This window comes from Trichoderma breve, chromosome 3, assembly GCF_028502605.1.
Source record: "Trichoderma breve strain T069 chromosome 3, whole genome shotgun sequence".
NCBI lineage: Eukaryota > Fungi > Ascomycota > Sordariomycetes > Hypocreales > Hypocreaceae > Trichoderma > Trichoderma breve.
This window is the reverse complement of record NC_079234.1, coordinates 4,428,340-4,444,353: the sequence shown is the minus strand read 5'-3', so window position 1 is coordinate 4,444,353 and position 16,014 is coordinate 4,428,340. Positions and strand designations below refer to the sequence as shown.

General features: G+C 51.8%; 6 protein-coding genes across 6 annotated transcripts; 4 read left to right on the top strand and 2 right to left on the bottom strand.

Moving 5' to 3' along the window:
- Positions 1-1,989: 1,989 nt before the first annotated feature.
- On the top strand, positions 1,990-4,267 carry T069G_05763 (smr domain-containing protein; the record flags this gene model as incomplete). The annotated part of the gene is made up of 3 exons (XM_056172973.1): positions 1,990-2,906; positions 2,978-3,658; positions 3,718-4,267. The coding sequence occupies 3 exons, from the start codon at positions 1,990-1,992 to the stop codon at positions 4,265-4,267; spliced, it is 2,148 nt and encodes a 715-aa protein (XP_056029831.1).
- A 1,128-nt stretch (positions 4,268-5,395) lies between these two features.
- Positions 5,396-6,625, top strand: T069G_05762 (SNARE associated golgi protein domain-containing protein; the record flags this gene model as incomplete). The annotated part of the gene is made up of 2 exons (XM_056172972.1): positions 5,396-6,165; positions 6,229-6,625. 2 exons carry the CDS (start codon positions 5,396-5,398, stop codon positions 6,623-6,625), a joined length of 1,167 nt encoding a protein of 388 aa, XP_056029830.1.
- Positions 6,626-7,149: 524 nt separating this feature from the next.
- T069G_05761 (uncharacterized protein) lies at positions 7,150-8,891 on the bottom strand (the record flags this gene model as incomplete). The annotated part of the gene is made up of 2 exons (XM_056172971.1): positions 7,150-8,490; positions 8,769-8,891. The coding sequence occupies 2 exons, from the start codon at positions 8,889-8,891 to the stop codon at positions 7,150-7,152; spliced, it is 1,464 nt and encodes a 487-aa protein (XP_056029829.1).
- A 739-nt stretch (positions 8,892-9,630) lies between these two features.
- T069G_05760 (phosphotransferase enzyme family domain-containing protein) lies at positions 9,631-10,989 on the top strand (the record flags this gene model as incomplete). The annotated part of the gene is made up of 2 exons (XM_056172970.1): positions 9,631-10,128; positions 10,183-10,989. The coding sequence occupies 2 exons, from the start codon at positions 9,631-9,633 to the stop codon at positions 10,987-10,989; spliced, it is 1,305 nt and encodes a 434-aa protein (XP_056029828.1).
- An 864-nt stretch (positions 10,990-11,853) lies between these two features.
- Positions 11,854-13,293, top strand: T069G_05759 (alpha/beta hydrolase fold domain-containing protein; the record flags this gene model as incomplete). The annotated part of the gene is made up of 1 exon (XM_056172969.1): positions 11,854-13,293. The coding sequence occupies one exon, from the start codon at positions 11,854-11,856 to the stop codon at positions 13,291-13,293; it is 1,440 nt and encodes a 479-aa protein (XP_056029827.1).
- A 329-nt stretch (positions 13,294-13,622) lies between these two features.
- Positions 13,623-15,002, bottom strand: T069G_05758 (dnaJ domain-containing protein; the record flags this gene model as incomplete). Its single annotated transcript, XM_056172968.1, has 3 exons — positions 13,623-13,916; positions 13,979-14,859; positions 14,930-15,002. The coding sequence occupies 3 exons, from the start codon at positions 15,000-15,002 to the stop codon at positions 13,623-13,625; spliced, it is 1,248 nt and encodes a 415-aa protein (XP_056029826.1).
- Positions 15,003-16,014: the final 1,012 nt, after the last annotated feature.

Here is a 16,014-nt window from a genome sequence, read left to right as displayed (position 1 = left end):
ATTGGGGATAAGATTCGGAATGACCGTTTGCCATGCGGGCGGACTTAGAAGTGGCAGCACTACGGAGATGCGAATGAAGGTGCTGGGCTACATAGATATCCGAGTTGGGGTTGATATTAGCTGGACCGGTGCTGGCTACTGGGGTGAATCAACTGGCGCTTGGGCTCCAAGAAAGCAGACGCTAATCACCCGATTTACCCAGATGTCAAGGCGTAAGATTCGATGGGATGGAGCTGGAGAGTTTCAGGCAGAGGGTCCAGGGGATGACATTTAGAGGGTATCAAATAGTTGCACTACCTGCAGCAGCACAAGTGGTAGTAGTGGGTGGGATTAAGGGGGATCACGTCTGGTTGCAAATCAAATCGTCGAAATGCCCACATCAAAGCAACAGCCGACCACGTCACCACACAGCACAGCTTCCGAGTGAGTTGCAGCAAGAGAAGCCACCCGCAGAAGCAACGTTCAAGTCCATCCATGTAATCTGCCTCCCTCCAATCACCGCCGGCGGAACCCAGGACTGGCACCTCACTGACTCGGCACTACTGTTGTTAGCACCGCAAGTTAGCTGTGACTGTTCATGCTAGAGCACCCGCGAAAGAGCCTCTAGCGTCCGCGGCCATGGATGTAGCTGTTGGACCTGTGCTTTGTGCTGCTGAATGGATATTTGACCTACCTAGACTACAGTACGCTGCTGGTTGAAAGGGGGGGGGGAAAGGAGCTGGGTAGGTTAGAGGAGAGAAGAGCAACATAGCACAGCACAGAGCATAGAGAACAGACCATCGACGCCTCCATCCAACTGTACATTGGAACTACTAAAAAGGCAGTGAATGAGTAGGACGTGAAGGCAGTTAGCGCTCAAGGTACCATCCGTTGACCGCAGCAGTAGCAACAGCAACAAGGCAGCCATAAGCACGCCATTGCGGCTCTTCACAGCTTTGTTTCAATCGATATTGATATGTTGCTCCAACTTGATTTGTCCCAACAAGTTCCCGGCCGCAAGAACAAGTGGCAGAAGCACAAAGAAATCCTCCCAGAAGTGTCCGGCAGTCCCCCTCCAAAGCACCTGTACCTTGTCCAGCTTTAGCCTTTAGGTACCCAAAACCCCCCCGAAGGACCGCCCGGGCAGCTAGCGGCTTTATTACTGGGCCACCTACAAGGGGCGGGCCACCAACTTCGCCTCCACCATAGACCTGTCGCGAGTCTCGTCCATCTGGTCAGCGTCAACCCTTCCTTCATCTCTCTCGCCGTCTGTCCATCCTCTGCCATCCTCTGCCTTGACCGGAGCAGGGCCTTTTGGAGGGGGCGACGATATAGCAGCTCGCCATCGGCACAGCGAGTGCGGCGCACGACTTCTCTACGAAACTGTCTTTGCTGGGCCGGGGTTTGCGACGCAATGTAAGCTTCGTCGCTGCCCTTCTCCGCCCTTTCTTCACCGTCCACGCGCCTTTGTGTCCGCTTGTTGGCCTCTCTGTTTCTTCGATTCTTTCTTCGATTCTCGGCTTCTCCCGTCTATAATAAATCCAGTTCTGATTCACTGTTCATCGTCATCCTTGTCTCGTAATAGTTTCGCAGCTGTGAGTGCTTGTGACTCTGATACATGGCTACCTTACCCCTAGGAAGCTTTGATAATCGGACCTTTATGAAAGCATACTTTGCCTATTGCTCAGCAAACACTGACAACACCTCTTCTTAGGAGCTTGTGCTTTGTTCTTTCTTTATAATCGGTCCGCGCTTTGATTCTCAGCTTCATTGTCTTCTTTTATTTGTCACCACTTTCGAAGCTCCTGCTTCCCTCTCTGCTCTTCGGCACTGGTCCCCACCATTCGGCCATATATATTACGACCACTTCGATCGCAAGCGTTGATCTTTTAGCCTTGCTTTGACGACGATCCTCTACCGAGTACAACACCTCGCCGACCTGCAACATATATATATACATACTCTAGTATTCGAGCTGGTCTGTCTCGCCAGGCCCAACCAACCGCAACCATGGTATTAGACGAGCACTACGAGATGTGCCTGCCTATCCTGCAGGACCCAAGGCTCGAAGATGAAGATAAGACGGACAGAATAGAGGAGCTGTTCAAAAAGGAAACCAACCTGATTGGCATGTCTCTGGATAACGCCATCCTCGATGTCATGTGGCGATGGCGTGAATGCGGAGGGACCTCAACGTCACCGCCTCCCATCCGTCAGACCATCTTGCGACGACCATCTCCAGCTTCGTGGAGGGGTGGCACTCCATTGTCAGGCTCGCCACGACTAGCCGTTAGTCCTCTTGCGCCGCCTGGATACATACCCGCTACCTTTGGCAGGACCAAATCGGTCACGGCTTCTCCCTTTGGATCGCCACGGGCCTCTCCTCGCCTGGCCCTTGCGACCCCCGTGATCCCCCATAGCCCAAATCTCAATGCATATGAGTTTGCCAGCGACCCCACCCCCGCTACCGAGATTCTCGGAGAATATCAAATCGAGAATGTCGACTGGCTGGTCAACGATGACACCATTAGTCTCTCCTCGTCTGTGGGCACTACCAGGAGCCTCAATGCCGCCGCCCCTGAGTTTTCGTCCATGTCCTCGCAGCAAATTGACATGTCGCCTTACGACATGCTCAGGTCAATCCTGGGGCATACGAGAACTGATGACGAAATCGAATCAGCCCTTGCGGCGCACAACTACGATTTGAGTGCAACCATCACGTCCATGATGGAGGTTCCGCAGGATGGCGGCGTACGACTTGATGAGCCCAAGAACGTTCTCATTGGCAAGTCAATATCTGCGGAGGGTCGCCCGTCCACCCCGGTGAACCAAAAGGCTGGCGTCATTTGCAAATTTTACATGTCGACTGGCCAGTGTCTGCGCGCAGACTGCCGGTTCAGTCATGACCTCAGCAACCATTTGTGCAAGTAAGTGCAGAAAGCGCACAAACTCATACAGGGTCTTTTCAAGTCCAAACCTGCTAACTTTATCAACCTAGGTACTGGGTCATGGGCAATTGCCTGGCCGGCGAAACATGCATCTTCTCACATGACCCAACCAAGCTTGTGAGCAAGATGTCGCTGGAGAGTGGCACGAATACTCCTACCAGGAGCCATAGCAGCTTGATGCTTCAGGATATGAACTCGTTTCCCTCCCTGCAGTCTGGTGACTCCGATCAGCATGGAGCTTTTGTTGGTAGTCCCAACTTTGCCTTTGGAATCGGCTCATCGCCAGGGTTGCGATCCTTGCGAGCAGAGAGCCCGCGACCTAGATCGAGGCCTGGAAGCCGACATCAGGTGAAAGAAAACCATGTCGTCGCCCCAGCCCTTGACGACAACGAGGCCTTCCCGTCTCTTGGATCGGCCATTGCAAAGCAAGGGAAGAAGCATCACGGTAAGCGAGGAGGGCACGGCCACAAGGAGAACGGCACCCCCAGCTCTTTGGCGGATATTGTCAAAATGAACCCACCTGCATCCCCAAGGCTGGAGGTGCGTAAGCCCGTTAGCAACGGCAACGGCACTGTTGGCAGAGATGGCGAAAACAGCCCTGCAGCGCTCGCAATTCCTAGCCCCAAGCACATTCCTTGGCTGGAAACCGGAGAGCACGCCAACAAAGCATATCTCAAGGCCCGCCAGGATGCTATAAAGCATGGCGGCCTCAGGAATAAGTTTTTGCAAAGGTATGTCTACGTAGTTATGAAAACACAACGGATTGAAGCCCTAACAACAAGAATTTCAGCGCTGCTCAAGCATGGAACCGCAACGATGCCCGAGCCGCCAAGGCTCTTAGTCTCCGTGGGCAGAGCGAGAATGACTTGATGAGAAAGGCCCATAGGGAGGCAGCCCGTGAACTCTACGAGGAGCGAAACAAGAATTTGGACGGCATGTCAGAGGTATATGTCGACCTCCATGGCCTTCATCCAGAGGAAGCCGTTGAGTACTTGGAAAAGGTCCTCCTAGAGAACGAAAAGGGAGGTAGGCCTGTCTACGCCATCACCGGAACTGGCCACCATAGCAAGAACGGCAAGGATAAGGTGGGAAAAGCAATCCGCGCATTCTTGAATGAGTGGCGATATGCGTACCGCGAGTTCTCTGTGCCGGGAGATCGCAACAGCATGGGCGGCATCTTGGGAGTGGATGCCAGCAGTTGGGACAAGTCACTAGCGAGAGATGGGGCCGACGAAGACAAAGCTGGAGTCGACATTCTCAGCCAAGGTGTCGAGATTGGCGATGGCAAAGTCAGACTACTGGTCAGGGACCCTCCCAAGGGTCCAAGCGGCCGCCGATGACAACGCGAGAGCTAAAGAAGTAAAAGACTTAAAAACCAATGCAAAAAAAGGAGGAGGCAGTGTAAAGGACTACCTAGTTGGAGGAAGAGAGTTAGGTAGAGCGTATCTCATGAAGAACTGAACTATATACTATTGCCCCGGCACGTCGATTTTTGTGTGAATGATGTGTTATGTTGTATATTTATTCACTGCTAGTGGCCATTGTTCCTCAACCACTACAGAGCGTGATGATACACGCTTAACAGCATCATCACATGCATATCGACTATATACATAATCGTACCTACCGGCGGTTGCATGATTTTGGCTGACACAGCCAATGTATCAAGCAATTCCTAGTCTCACGGTTCGCAACGTTTCTACAGAAGCAGCTCCCATTGGTGGACTATACAACAAGGGCCGTTCCTTTAAAGCCTTTAAGGTGACAGTGGGGCTGACGTAAGTACGGTTCCTTGAGCTACGCCCCATCGCCATCCAATTGGGAAGAATACAGCGCCTCAGGTACAGGATACGGGTGCACGCACGGGTACCAGCACTCAGGGTCTTGAAAGATGGGCCGCAGAAGTACACGCGAGGTACCTTGTTATCGACCGACACCGCCACCGATAGATGACGAGGAATCCAAAGCTTATGCCAAACCCTTGAATCCTCTTTGATTCATCGTTCTCTTTCCTCGCATAAGGCCCCTCGCAATTAAATCAATCGTCTTTTCTTCTTTTTTTCTCTTTCGCATTTTATTAAGTTTGATTGTGCGCCGACGGACTTGGCTCGCCACAGGGAGAAATACGAGTCGGAGCACTTCCGATCTCGATAACATCGACCGAGCGATCCGCCAGCCAACTCAAAACCAACATTGACTTTTTTTAAACGATATTTTTGTCTTTCTGTTGGATCCGGAATGGAGAGCTAGGTGGATAGAGGATAATATTTTGGGGGCCTTCGATATTCGCATATCCGACTTCATCCTTTCTTCTGCATTTTTTTCACGATATCAACTTTATTCGATTCGGTTGTACGAAGACGTCGCGGATATACAGATCCTATCCTTGCACCGAGCTGCTTTACCCCTCAAACGGCCACGAAAACAACAAGGCCAAATAGGCAGAACCCCAAGCTAGAATCACAAGAATGGCGGACCAATACCAGCCCCCGAGGGCCGAAAGCGTCTCTCCAACACCCTCCTCTCCCTCGTCGGAGACTCCTCCGTTGTCCTCGTCGGAAACGCGATTCCCGCACCCGCAGCGCTGGTCTCGCAGGGATGCTAGCCATCGCCTCTCGGGAAGCATCTCGCGGTCGCAGCGGATATCATCGGGGGCGCAGGGCTGGGTGCGCAACCAATGGACGACATATCTGAGATGGAGCGAGAAGATGTACGCGGCGTTCTGGAAGATGTCGTTGCTGCAGCGGTCGCTCGTTGTTTTCGTCATTTTGCTGGGGTGGACGTTTATCATCTTGTCCATCTTGTACTCAGAGGCCTTCTTCGCTTGGCTAGCGACGGTGTCAAAGTCGTGGCGCGAGATTCCCGGTGGCTGGCTGATTGCCTTTATGCTTATCTTCGTCACCTCGGTTCCGCCCATTATAGGATACTCGACCGCCAATACTATCGCTGGCTTCGTGTACGGATTCCCCAACGGCTGGCCCATTGCTGCGTCAGCATGCATCATCGGCAGTCTGGCTGCCTTTATGGCCTGCCGAACCGTCTTGAGCGGCCATGTCAACAAGCTTATTGGAAACGACCACCGCTTCGTTGCGCTCGGCCAGGTTCTGCGTAGGGACGGGATCCTCTACTTGACGGGCATTCGTTTCTGCCCGCTGCCTTTTAGCTTGAGCAACGGCTTTCTTGCAACGATCCCGAGCATATCCCCTCTGTCATTTGTCATCTCGACAGCATTGTCAACGTAAGACTTAAATCTTGTCATATCTTTGTCACAACACCAGTTTAGCTAACATTGTCTTTCCAGGCCCAAACTCCTCATCCACATCTTCATCGGCAGCCGTCTCGCCATCATCGCTGAACAGGGCGACGCTATGCCCCTCCGCGACAAGATCGTCAACTACACCGGCATGATCATCGGCGGCGCAATCGGCGCTGCTGCCGGCTTCATCATCTACCGCCGCACCATGGCCCGTGCCGAGGAGCTCGCCCGCGAGGAGGCCACTATCAATGCCGCGGAGGAGGGCATTGTTGGTTATGAGGATACTGACGATACCCTCATGGATCCCGAGGACGCAGCTGATGTCATGGGTGATGATGACGTTTCGCTGTGGGACAACCAGGGGGATGATGGTTGGGGCGATGCCTATGATGATGATGAAGAAGACGTTACCACGAAATTGACAAAGCTGAATAAAGACTAGACTACACACGGACAAGGGGTTATGAAAAAAGATGTCATGATTTTGTTTATAACGAATTTTTACGTGATAGAATAAGAGCACTGGCGTTGATGTGTTTCACGAGGCGTGCAGGTCATCGGATGATCAATAAAAAAAATCATATCAATATTCAAATCGGGAGCATACGATAGCTCTTGTTCCATTCTATGTTATACTAAAACTTGCTCGAACCCAAACCCCATGTGTCGTAAAATCATCAAATAGTCGCTTGCTCACAATCATGTTATCAAAGAAACCCCAAGCTCAATATTCACCCAGCATGTAGACAAAACCCCCTGAAAAGCCCCTGGGCAATATCATCTTTGCCCCAGTCAGAAAAGAACAAGAAGGATTAAAACCAAAACGCCGCCGCTATAGAGAACCGACCGAATAGACTAAAATCGTAAACAAGCAATGCTGAGGTTGGTCCTCTGCGAATAAGACTGCTGAATAAAAAGTGTAACAGAGAGTAATGTCGAAGATGAGGACAATATGAAAGTCAATGATCAACGTTGTTGATACTGATTCATAAACTGGATGGCCTGTTCCATTGGATAGCCAATAAAGACAGGACCGGTGAAAACCATTTGAGGAGCGTTTGGCGCCTTCGAGATATCTGGATTGATAAAGGTAGGCTGAGGGATAGAAGTACGGTACTCTTGGACAGGATTGTGCTCATGAGGTGCCTTTGTTGGGGTGTAAGGCGCCGGCTCCTGGGCGGTGTTCGGGGCTGGAGCATTCTGAGTCTGCGGGTTGGGTGAAGTTGATATGTTCAGACCGGTAAAAGCAGGTGGCTTAGCTCCATGGCCGAAAGGGCATTTTCCAGCTGGCTTCGCCGGAGTTTGGGTGCTCTGCACAGGACTCGGCATTCGCACGGGCGCGGGGGGCGGCGACATGGGATGACCTCCTCCGTTGCCGGATTGTTGATAGACGGGCACGGAAATACCCCAGGGGCGGCTTGGTGATTCTCCTACTCGAACCTCCTTCAGCGGCCGATCGAAATGACTTTGGCGGTCTTCATCTATGTCGGCCGGTGGCTCAGCAGGGGCTTCTGGGTCCGTGCTTGAGCTGACGGCGTGCGCCCAACTCTCTACTCGGTCTGCTGAAGTTCTCGTGGCATCGCTTGGGCGGCGTGCGTGCTCCTCGTCAGGTAGCATCGGCTTGTGGAGATGGCTCAGGTCTTCAATCATGCTCACAATGTTTCCATACTTTGCATCCAATTTCCTAATCTGATCCTCGTTGCGCTGGTATCTCCGCACGCAGACCTCGTGGCTGCGAGGCAGCTCGTGCTTGTGCGTTTCAACATAATGAGCAATCTCCTCTGGGGAGTGTTTGTCTAAGAATCGGATAGGGCATTTGCTCGCCTGAGTTCCGTTTACGGCGCCTTGCTGAGACGTCTCTTCTTCGTACATGGCAACACAAATAGGGTCTTCAGTGTGGTCTGGGGCCAAGTCCGGGCCGGTTTCAGGCTCCCGGTCTTGGTCGGCACCAGCAGCGGCATCCTTAGCAAAGGGACACTGCAGGTTGCCTTTCTTCCCCTCAACGGTGAAATCTTGTTCCAGAGCAGTCGACATGGAGGTTTCTACGTGGGAGGTTTGAGATAGCGTGTCTCTGGATGATGCTGTGGTTTTACTGGCTTCACCCAAGGAGGCGACCAGTTTGTTTGCAGCGCGGCGTCCGTCACGAATGATGAGAGCAATCTGGTGCTGGGACTGCAGAGAGCTTTGCTTAGGAAGGGGCACGGGCAAAGTATCATCGACAGAGGTGTGCGCTGGGAGCTGGAGCTTTGCCAAAGTCTCTGCTATCTCTGGTGTAGCGGGCGCATATTTATCGGCCAAATACTGGAACTATAAGAGCAGGCGACGTGTTAGTCACGAACATGTATCAAGATGTAAGACGATCTCGAGGAATCTCTAGCCAGGCTAGAATGAAAAATGAAAGGGGGATAATGCGGATCAGTGATAAAAAGGTTGTCAATCCCGGCAGCATTGGCTGCTATTGATCTAGAGCTAATGATATCTCATCATGTTGGCAGTCCCCAAAAGGCTGTGTGTATGCAAGGGGCACATAGTGATGTTGAAGAAAAAAGAAAAAGAAAAAAGAGAGCTCTTTTTTTGAGGCTTACCTGCTCATGCGCAAAACGCAGCTTATGCTCGAGTATTGTCTTTCGGTCTGTTAAAACCTGAACCTCATCCGCAAGCGCGTTGAAAGCGTCCGCTACGGTCTGAGTAAGATGAAAATCTGCCATTCCGGATGGCTCAAGTTTTTTGGAGACTTGGCCACGAGAAGAAGAAAGAAAACAGAAATGGAAGAGGAAAAACAGGGAGAAGAAAAAGAGGCTCAGAGGCAAGGCCGGAGTTTTAACTGGCTGAAGCGGGGCGCGCTTTGGCCGATTGCGGGTTGCGGTGCCGCAAAAGCGCGTGACGAACTCGTGGGAATGATTCGTCAGCAAGGATTATACCTGTCGATGATGTAGGTACATGTACTCATACCTGTTTTTTTGGACAATACGACTCAATTATGATAGATGGACTCACCACATTGCTATTTAGGGCCAATTCCATTAAAGATCCAACCCGGGAAGCACTATGATTTTGGCAAGGCTAGGCAAAGGTCGGGAGCTTCGGTTCGCCGGTGATAAACATCAACGTACGATACAGCGGGGCTGGATTTGAGAGCTTCTTGGCATGTTACCACCTGGTGGTGGTCACAGACATGAAGAGAAATGAACAGCCTCACCCCAGACATGATGGGCTTTTTTACACATTACCGCCGATGCGAGGATGAATCGTTTGGGAAGTGAACAACCCGAGACACTGGATCCCAATGCCTCGTCATTCCACACATCACAGCCAACGTGCCTCAGGTTGTTGGTCATGATCCTCCTCCACCGGTAGGGGCCTCAGAATCTGCTTTCAGCGCCTCGGGATTGAATCCCACATGTACAATTGCCCCTATCGAAGTCTCGATTTCATAAGATTTATGCCATGGCAGCAAGCAAGCCCTCGGGAGAGTTACCGAGCAAACGATGGGCTTCTTTTGATGGCTGGGATTACAATGGCATGAAAGAGCGGCTGCAGACAGCATTGGCCACAATCAACAAGAGCGCGCTCATACGCCATGCTCAACGCATCAAGGGCCAGGAGCTCACTATGAGCGAACCATTTTCTGCTGGCCAGTATTGGATCTGCTTCGAAATGGTTGCGCAAGACAAGAGCATCGTCATTGCCAGAGTTCGCCTGCCCCGTCACCCCGACATCCCAGCAACGGTTAGTGAGGAAGATGTGGCCTACTCGATTGATTGTGAGATCGCGGCCATGGAGTTTGTCCGGCTGAGGCTCAACGCGGTTTCTCTTCCGCGTGTATACGCCTGCGAAGGCATGGGATCGCGACAGGCTGCCATCGCTGGAGCTCCGTACATGCTGATAGAGAGATTCTACGGAAACACTCTACAAGACGTCGAATTCGATATTTGTGATTTACCAGTGAGTAACTATTCCAATGAATCAATGGTAGATTGGGCTTCTAAATAAACCTAGATCTCGACACAAAAACACATCATTGCCCAGTGGACAGCTGTGCAAGCGGAGCTGGCGACTTTGGCCCATCCCCAGATTGGCACCATCTGCTCTGTTACCGAAACTGGAGACCCTATCGTCGGGAAGTTGGCTGCCGGAGAACTTATGAAGTTAGGACCGTTCTCAAGGGCGTCTGACTATTTCACTGCTCTTGGAGATGCCGCAACAAATAATACAGCCACTCGTCTGGGGGCCTTTGTCTTTCTCGATATCGTGGAGACCACCGATCTGTTTGGGAGGAGCGTAACTGATGAATGTTTTCCCTTTAACCACATGGACCTCGGTACACAGAATATCCTGGTGGACGAGCACTTCAACTTCGTTGCCATCATCGACTGGGAATTCGCTCAGACAGCACCCTGGCAGGTCATCCATTATCCCATGCCTTTCCCACTACTGAGCCCGACTGAAGACATTCTGCGTGATCCGAGTCACATAGCGTACAGTAGCGTGTGCCGCCAGGATGCTGCGCAAAAAATATATGTCCAAAAGTTCCGGGATGCGGAACGCGAACTTGAAGGGAAAGGCCGGCAGCTCGGAGGGTCGTTCGCCACTACCCTCGATAGCCCGGCTTCGAGGATATATGCCTGCTTTACGAATATCGGTCGTTTACCTGCGGCTGATGAAGATCTGGTACATGAGATGGCACGGCTTGCGTTTGGACTGGATCCTCAGGAGGCGGAAGAGTATGTTCGGAAGGTAGAGCGAAGGCACTGCCTTTCGACAGGCCACGAGGTCACTTGGGCCGTTGTTGGGAATAGGAGGTAGATAAGAGGAGACTGGCAAAATAGGACAATGTGTAAACACATCATATCATCATTGCTCGACTCCATCATTTCAGGTTGATATTTGAAGACAGGACATTGCCTGTAGATCTAGATACCAAGTGTGTTCTTATTTGAGCCTACTTTGTAGGTAAGCGGGCTTCTTCAAGAAGATACCAGAACACCACCAGCTTCGTAATTATTGCTACACTCAGAGATTTTATTTGACAAGAATCTTCATGGGATAGAATACTCTTGACCATGACACCATTGCACAGTGAGTTGTCAACCACAGAATATGCACCACGCGCATAGCAATCACAGCTACGGGGAACAGTGATTCACTGCGGTAAAGCTCTTTATGAGCTGGACGGTAGTCGCAGTAACAAACACATGTGGCATACCTATGCAATAGATAAGATTGCATCAATACTAGTAGCGGATTCACTGCCAGCTTTTCGGGCTGATGGTTTGTGTCGGTACAACGGCCCAAAGTGGCCACATGCCGTCTACCAATGACATAACACGGCAGCTTACACCCAATTTCTCCACCCCCTCGTAATCTCGACGGCCATCGAATGGAGATAAGAGTCCGTCAATACATACAAACGGACCTTATCCTTAAAATTCCGCAGTAGGGTGGAAGAACGAGTCATAATAGTCTTGCAGTGAGGGAATCAGAGGTATATTATACTACCAAAGGTCGTACATAGGTCAGTATATGCACATCATCGGACGTCGCTTTGGCGGGGTGAGGTTGATGGCTTCCAAAGCCCCTCGCAGTCAGTTGTGCCCTCGATCTGCTCAAGCTCACAAAGTTGCCTAGTTTCATCTTCACTGCTCTCATCTCAAAGTCAACATCGCCACCATGCTGCAGCGATTCGCCATCCCCGCGGCCAAACTGCTTCGCAGCAAAAGCCACATCGTCCCTGGCCAGCTTCTCGTCACCGAGCACTTCTTCCAGGTTCCTCTAGACTATGCCAACCCATCTGCCGGATCCATCACCCTCTTCGGCCGCAGCGCAACCAAGCATGAGGTCCCCATCTTTCCTCCCGACGAGCTTCCCTCTCCCAAGCCCTGGATCGTCTATCTCGAGGGCGGCCCGGGCTTCGGTAATCGAGAGCCTCAAGATCACCCCCTGACGCGCACCGCACTGTCTCGAGGTTACCAGGTGCTGTTTCTGGATCATCGAGGTGTCGGCCTGAGCACTCCTGTTTCTACCGCGATGCTTGCCCGGCTGCCTGGAGGAAATGGACCCAGCGCTGTCGAGGTCCAGACAAACTACCTGAAGCTTATGCGTCAGGATAACACCGTCCGCGACTGCGAAGCTGTTCGAAAGCTTTTAACTGATGGCTTGCCCGATCACAAGGCCCAGTGGTCAATCTTTGGCCAGTCATACGGTGGCTTCATCGCCATCTCCTACCTGTCTCTCCACCCTGAAGGCCTGCGCGAGGTCTTCCTGACCGGCGGCCTTGCCCCCGTTGGCAAAACTGCCGAGCAGGTCTACGAGGCAACTTTCCAGAGAACCATCGAGCGCAACGCCGCCTACTACCAAAAGTTCCCGGATGACGCAGAGACCCTGCGCCAGATCGCCACGCATATCGAGAAGGAGGGCGGCCAGCAGGGCCTCCCCTTGCCCGGAGGAGGCTTCTTGACGGTGCCCCGTCTGTTGACCATTGGCATTGCCTTTGGCGGCCACGGCGGCGTCGATCAGGTTCATACCATCCTTCTCCAGCTCAAAGCCTCGCTTGACCAGTTTGGCTTCCTCACGCGAGCTTCTCTCGCTCCCCTCGAGACCTTTACTGCTTTCGACACAAACATCATCTACGCCATCCTTCACGAGGCCATCTACTGCGATGGGCCCGGCAGCGTTTCCAACTGGTCTGCCCACCGCGTCGGCCAATCCCTCCCGCAGTTCTCCTGGCTCAGCAGAGACAACACTTCCGCCACCTCGTCCACTACTCCTGGCCAGCCGCTCCTCTTCTCGGGAGAGATGATCTTCCCTTTCCACTTCGACACCTATCCGGAGCTCATTCCCTTGAAGGCTGCTGCTGAGCGACTTGCCACTGCCTCTGACTGGCCAGCACTCTATGATATCCAGCAGCTGCGCGAGAATGAGGTCCCCGTCTATGCAGCCTCTTACATCCCTGACATGTATGTGGACTACGAGTTTGCCAAGAACACGGCGAAACTGGTCAAGAACGTGAAGACGTTTGAGACAAACGTCATGTACCACAACGCCGTGCGCGCAAAGGCCGAGGAAGTAATGCAGAACTTGTTTTCCTTGCGAGATGATGTAATAGATTGATCTCTCAACCAAGAAAAGAAAGAAAAAGAAGGTTGGATAGATGGCACAAGGGGCCGAGTTTTCACATAAACCGACATATCTTGTTCCGTTAATACATCGCAGTCATTGAATTCTCACTCTATTTTCCCCCCTTTCCTCGCCTAAATATTTAGTCCATAGAATCATGGAATCATGTACCAGGCATATTACCATATCCACCGGGCCCTTTCTCACATGACAAAGTGATAAGTGCGTAAGGAATACAAGATGCTCATCGTCTCATTTTCACATTCATCAAAACTCCATTATCAACAGCCATTGCCCAACACTGCAGTTCTCTTCCTCCGCATTTATTTCTTCTTGTTGGTCTTGCGTTTAACGGGCTTTCCTCCTTGTTGAGCGCCAGAGGTCTTTACCTTGCTCAGAGAATCCGTGCTCTTGCTGAGAATCTCAAAGTCCTCACCAGCTGATTCCGAGCTCGGGGGCGTGTGCTGGGGAACGTCAGAGTCCTCCTCGGCGGTGTCGTCAGTCTCGGCATTCACACTGTCCTTGGACAAGAAACGTCCAGCGGTGGACTGGAAGATCCAGACAGGCACACGAACCACGGCGGTGTCCTTGAACGTAGGCTGAAGAAGCTCATTCGGCTATGTGTGCGTTAGCAATTGGCTTCCTCTGTCTCTGATTTAAGGGAGGGTTGAATACTTACGTCCAAAAGATACTCATTGACATTGCCTTCCTCATCTTCCTCCTCCAGAAAGACATCTCCCTGAGAATCAACCACGAGAATCTTTCCGTTTTCAGCAACGACTCTCTTGCGAACACCAGTAGGAGTGGGCGAGGCAGATGCTCCTTGCGACGAGCTCTTTGAGGTCACAGCCTTGCGAGCCTTCCTGGACGAGGACTTTCCATCATCCTTTCGGGTCTCCTTCTCCTGCATGCGTCTCTCGCGCCTGTTCCTAGGCTGGGGCGGGGCAGCAGCTTCATCCTCTTCGGGAGCAGGTGCAGGGGCAGGAGGCGGCGTAGGCAAAGCATCGACTCCAGGAATTCCGGCATCGTTGCCCCAGGCGGCGTTTCGCGCAAAGGTGACGTAGCGTTCCACAAACTCCCTTTGTCGCTTCCAGCTCATGTACAGCGCAAGGTAGTGGATGGCGCCTCCGCCCATCATGAAGACGCCCACCAAGACCGTTCCCAACCCAGGCCTGTATCGGTTGTAGTAGTAGTCGGTTCCCTTCCACAGCGGGAAGCCATTGGCGAGGAAATGATCATAGCGGTCGCGGGCAGGGCCACGGAGGATGTTGGCGATGAGCGAGAGACGTGCCTGGCGCTCCGACGCCTCCTTGACGGCCTTGCGGACTTCTGACTGCGAAGGTTTCTTGGAGGAACCCTTCTTCTTGTCCGTCTTGGCCCTTTCGGCGACGAGCTGCTGCTTGACCTTGTCGGGGTGAAGCAGCCGTGACTTCTTGCGGTAGGCCTTGTTGATGTCGTCCAGCGAGGCAGAATTGGTCACGCCGAGGACATCGTAGAAGTTGGCCGCGGGATCGGTTTCGTGCGCGGCGATCTCGTCGCGGATGCGGAAGATTTCACGATCTAGACGAGCCGATTCGTCAGTTCTGCAAAGGCCAGCGTTCGCGGGTTGTCTTGCTAATATGCTCCGTACCTTCTTTGCTCCATGCTGCTGCCAGCGGAGTCAGCAGGGATAGAACCCCGACAACCAGATACTCGATCTTCATGTCTGCAAGGCTCGACTCGCTTACCCTTGCATTTATGAAGCCCAAGTTCCCAATTGTCGTGTGTTTTGGATGTCGCAAAGCCTCGAAGGGGGGCGAATCGACGTGCTTTTATGTGGGACGGTGAACAAGGCCAGATTTACGTGCCTAAACTTAAACACAGGTAGATGACAGGGGGGTCCGAGGTACTGTGCACATGTAGTCACCGCACTTGTCTGCAGCAAGTGGTTGTACAAGGACTTTTTAGCGGCCAGTTGGTTTGTCCCCTACCCTGGATGGGAGCCCCTAATTCTTCTTTTTTCTAGATAAGTAACGCCTACGGCTTTGGCGCGTGCCAATTGACTGTGTTGTGCATGTAGAGCAAATCAATTGCAAAAAGGTGAGAGGAAATTCAAAGTTTGACCAGGGGGTGGCTGGCCCGCAACCCCTAATTCATGGGAAAACGCCCTAACTGCCAATCGCCACGAAGCTCTTGTATTCTAAAGTTGGCGGTCTAGAGTTAGATTTGGATGGCCATAAGAAACTAGGCAGTGTAATATGAACTACGAGAAGACTCGGTTACAGTAAGCCAACGCAATAATGTCAAAGATAATAAAAGATTGGGAAAAAAACGAATGGGCGGGTAAAGACATCCCTTGTTCGCAATCTGGATGCTGGCGATATACCACGTTAAATGAATTTTAATGTGTGAATTGTTTGTTGGACAATAAGAACAAAAGCAAAGCGGTGGGTAAAAAGCTGCTTTCCCTTTCTTCTACATATTTGCGTCTATGAACAAAAGAAAACAAAAAGAAAAAGAAATACAAAGGACAATGAATCAAACAAAAGAACATGAAAGCAGAATAAAACGGGATAAAAAAAATACAAAAAAAAGAAACAAGCGAGTAGCAATTGCACGTTTCGATCGTGCGACCTCCGGGTTATGAGCCCGGCGCGCTTCCACTGCGCCAAATTGCTTTGTGAACTTGTTGAAACATTGGACCACTAAAAATATATATATAGGTAGGTAGGTATG